The 4,056-nt window shown below is 41.4% G+C and overlaps 1 protein-coding gene across 3 annotated transcripts in view; it reads left to right on the top strand.

Annotated features, from left to right (window-relative positions):
- Positions 1-3,690, top strand: part of LOC109288940 (protein SSUH2 homolog) — a 44,168-nt gene extending 40,478 nt beyond the window's left edge. For all 3 annotated transcript variants that reach the window (XM_019504694.1, XM_019504695.1, XM_019504691.1), the window contains 3 exons: positions 696-801; positions 1,875-1,982; positions 2,842-3,690. In XM_019504694.1, the coding sequence (XP_019360239.1) occupies positions 696-801; positions 1,875-1,982; positions 2,842-2,982 (355 nt within the window). In that variant the 3' untranslated portion in view covers positions 2,983-3,690. The remainder of the gene's footprint in view (positions 1-695; positions 802-1,874; positions 1,983-2,841) is intronic.
- The last annotated feature ends 366 nt before the right edge of the window (positions 3,691-4,056 follow it).

A 4,056-nucleotide genomic window follows, 5' to 3' on the forward strand; every position in this document is an offset into this window, starting at 1 on the left:
TCCAGTCCAGGATGTGGCAAAGAGAGACCTGGGTGCTGTCAAGACTGTATAGAGGGGAAAAAAACCCAGGCCTTCTCACTTCTGCAAGTGAGAAGGCTAATGACTAAGTTGAGGGAGGTGGAGTGGGTTTTCTGAGGGCAAAATGAGTGTATTTATTTGAAAAAAAAAAAGAGAGTCAATCTGAAGTGTGACAGCATGGGCAGGGGTGGCAGGGTGGACATGGGCCTGTGGCTCAACAACAATCTTGGCAGAGCAGAGTTGTGAACCAACAGCCTTCCTCCTCCCATGTGGGCAATCAACCACTGGACTGAGACAACTTTTTTCTCCTGGCTCTAAGTTGCTGGGGTTGAACTATGAACTGCTCTTCATGTAAGTTATTCTGCCTAGGGAATGACTACTTTTCCCACGGTGGTGGTGATACTTTAGTAATTATATTTTCCTAGATAACATCAACACAGAGACTAGCTACATAAACCGATTGCAGCTCAGGATGCATAAATGTGATGAGCTTTCAGGTAAAGAGGAGTGAGGCATAGAAGTTCCATGTCTTCTGCGTATAACTCCTCTAGCCATGATCCTTTGCGCATCTCAAAGCCTGGTCTTATAAAATAGATGTAAAGTACTATAAAACTAATGTTAGTTTTTCAAGGGAACTAGATACTCATTTATTTCTCACCCTTTCAATTTTCCAACAGGAAGAACAATTCTGCTGAATACGTGGCTGACAACAACTGTGGGTTTCCTATAGATCGCTTTCATGACGTCACTGGGAAGGAAATATTTTGTGATGAAAATGTGTTGGTAAATGTACATTTAAACATAATTGTGTGGTTTTTGTGTGGAATCCAGTGCTGAACACACAGTGCTGATATGCTTATGAACTAGCTTGTAGCACGGTCGTTTTGAAAGAGACAAAATTAAATAGTCATACCGTGTCTATAGGAGGGCTTCACTATGGTTTTGTAAGAGAGTGACGTCACTTTTCCAATGACGGTAGAGCAGAGTTGCTAAGTGTCATGCCTGGTGGCCTTTTACAGTCGAGTTAAACACTGGTAGTAGCTATCAGTGCTTTAGGATGAGCAATAAGAGAGATAAACCAGAACCCTGAAGCTGAACTGCCATGAAGCTGGGGAAAGTTTGGATCCCAGGCAGAATTTCCAGCTTGTGGGGAAGTGAAAAGTAGGAACTTCAAAGAAGGGTTTATGAAATCTTAGAGCTACCAATGTGGCTTGGTGTCTTCTGATGCAGAATCCTCTCTGATGCAGCCACCTTTCTGTTCTTGGCTTAGTCAGAGCTATAATTGCTGTGTGTTGTTGCAACCCGTAGGCTCCTATAGACATGCGGTGAGGCTGCTTCAATGTGCTGTAAATCTAGTGTGGTGGAGCATGGAAATGTACATGCTCCAGCAGCCTCCAATGTCATGTGTATCAGTGGGCCCGCATTGAAAAATGATGGCTGGGCGCTTTAAACTAAAGCTCGTTTGATGAGCTTTAGTTCAAAGCGCACTGCCGCGATTTTTCAGCATGGAGATGCTGATACACATGCTGCTCGGGTGCTTTTAATTAGTGTGGCTTGCTAGTTAAGGGGCTTCCCGCTCCCCCTCCAGGGAGCACGTTTATAAATGCCCCTTCATACCAAAGTTGGCTTAGATTCTGGGCTCCTGTGTTTAGAATGTGAAACAGATTTATCCTTTAGGAAACTAACTTTTTGAAAATTTCTAGTCAAATGCATGCTTCCGTAAGCACATTCGGTGCATTACAGCCGTCTGCAATAGGCTTAATTTAAATTGTCCCAAGGTATTACCCTGTAACATGTTAAACAGCAATTTGAAAGATATATAATTATACCCTTTGTGACTGTCTTTGTTTTCCTAGGTGAACCCTCTAAGGAGCTTCCCCGAACCAGAAATCGTGCGGGGTTCAGAATCATGCATTGCAACACATAAAATGCAGTTTGCATCAAAAATGCGTATATTGAGACAGGTGGGTATCGTGCAAGCAGGTTTTAGCTCATTTCCACATTAAACCGGGGACAAAAGGGAGAGAATATTATCTCCGAAATACGAATCTCCAATTTATGTCAAACGCATGTGTAAACTGGTTAGAAAACATGGCAGAATAAAGATCAGCTAGTCGGTACCTTTTACTCAGGAAGCCTGTTGTATTGTAAATGTGCTGCATACCATAACTTGCTGCATACCATGTAAAACCATCCTCCCGGCTTGGGAAATCTGAACACAGACCTGTAGTGCCAGCCAGTTTTTCCCATCTTGTTCCCGGAGCAGCTGTGCTTAGAGTCCCTCCTTAATGTTCACTTGAATGAGCCTGAACTGTAACTAACTTGCCATCTGTCAGGGACTTCACATCACATATTTAGCAATAAGAGGAGATTCAGCTGGGGTGGCAGTATGCTTGAACAGCTTGTTTCCCTCCCACGGGGGGGTGGGATGATTTAAGTGCTAGAATCCTGCATTTGTGATCATGTTACGGACAAAAACTATTTAATAAAACCACAGCTTAAACCAGGTCCAGAGGACTTTGGAGATGAGTGAAATAAATGTGCAAATGGAGGATAGAGTTTGGTGCTGGTGTTGATCCTCAGTTTATGACTTGCTCACTCCCCCACAATGAGCTTTGGATCAGGCTACTTAAAACAAAGCAGAAACCCAGCTGTGATCCCCGTTCTTGTGCTGAGAGTAGCACGTTCCCCCATAAACAATCCCAGTGCAGCAAAACAGGCCGTTTGGGAGTAAGGTGCACCTCCCTATAAATCACCCTCAAATTGTTCCCTTAAGATGATCTTCAGTTTGAGATAAAAACATCATTTGTTCTTCTTTTCCAGAAACAAACTGTTGAGTTGATTCCACTCGCCAGGGTGGAATATGTGTGGAAAGGGAAGTCCAATTCCTTCTACATCTTTGGAAATGAAAAGAAAGTGTATGCAAAGGACTACCCAGCAAAATGCTGCTGCTTGGTCATGTAATTAATTCACTGATAGGTTGGAAGCTGATAACTAGATCTGGGTAAAACTTTTTGCTGAAATAATATCTGTTTGGGGGCAAAAATATTTGCTGAAAAAAGAAGACATTTCAGGAGGACCGAAATTGGGTCACAGCTTGCAAATAATTTAGGCCAAAAAATGGAGCGGAAAATGTTTGAGAAAAATGAAAACACTGGCTTTATCTAAACTCAGTTTGTCATTTAAAAATTGATTTAAGTTTCAGAAGGAAAAAAGAAGCCTTTAAAAGAATGAAATAACCTGAGAATAGTGCAAACTTATGTTGGGTTGATTTAAAAGTTTTTCCTTTATTTTTAAAAATGTTTTCTCCTTACTTTTCATTTCAGCCGCTAAACCCCCCAAATCTACATTTTAGCTCTGATAAGAGCGAAATCATGTTCCTTATCAATCAAAACAGCATTCTTCTTCACAAAAACTGACCAACTCTTTCAGCTTTCATGTTATAGTGGACACAGTGGACTTTGCTCACAGGACTAGCGGAGATGGTTCTCTCTTGATAGTGCAATAACAATTCATGAAGGTCATTTAGTAATTTTAGTGCATCTAGAGTGTCCCTTCCCAAATCTACTGTGAAATGGAAAAAAAAATCATTTGTCATAATGCAGCTTGGAACTGAGGAAGGGCTAAAACTTTGTGCAATAGAGGTTTGAATTAAAATCTTTTTTTTTATTCTCATGGCTCTGCATTATGTTTGTTTTGCAAAATACAGCTTTAGAAGTCTAGCTGCAAAATGTGGCATCTGTATGATGCAAAGGGAAATAAGCTTTAGAGTGTCTGAAGTTAAGAAATATGGATTCTAATTTTCCAAGTACACTATTAATTTGCAACACTAATGCATACAGTCTTCCATGTCCTGAGGCAGATCCCAAGAATGCAGGGGGATATGGGACTCGGAATGATGAAAGAAGGAACACTCCCTCCTTTGCTAAATGGATAGCTGATAGGCATCAAGCCTGCCCATCTCTTACCTTCTATCTTTAAATACCAGATGATGGTGCTTGAGGGCTGCAGGCTATCTTCCCCTGAAGTAAAAGGCAG

The sequence above is a fragment of the Gavialis gangeticus genome, unplaced genomic scaffold, assembly GCF_001723915.1.
Source record: "Gavialis gangeticus isolate Ggan-Ray unplaced genomic scaffold, GavGan_comp1, whole genome shotgun sequence".
Taxonomy (NCBI): Eukaryota; Metazoa; Chordata; order Crocodylia; family Gavialidae; genus Gavialis; species Gavialis gangeticus.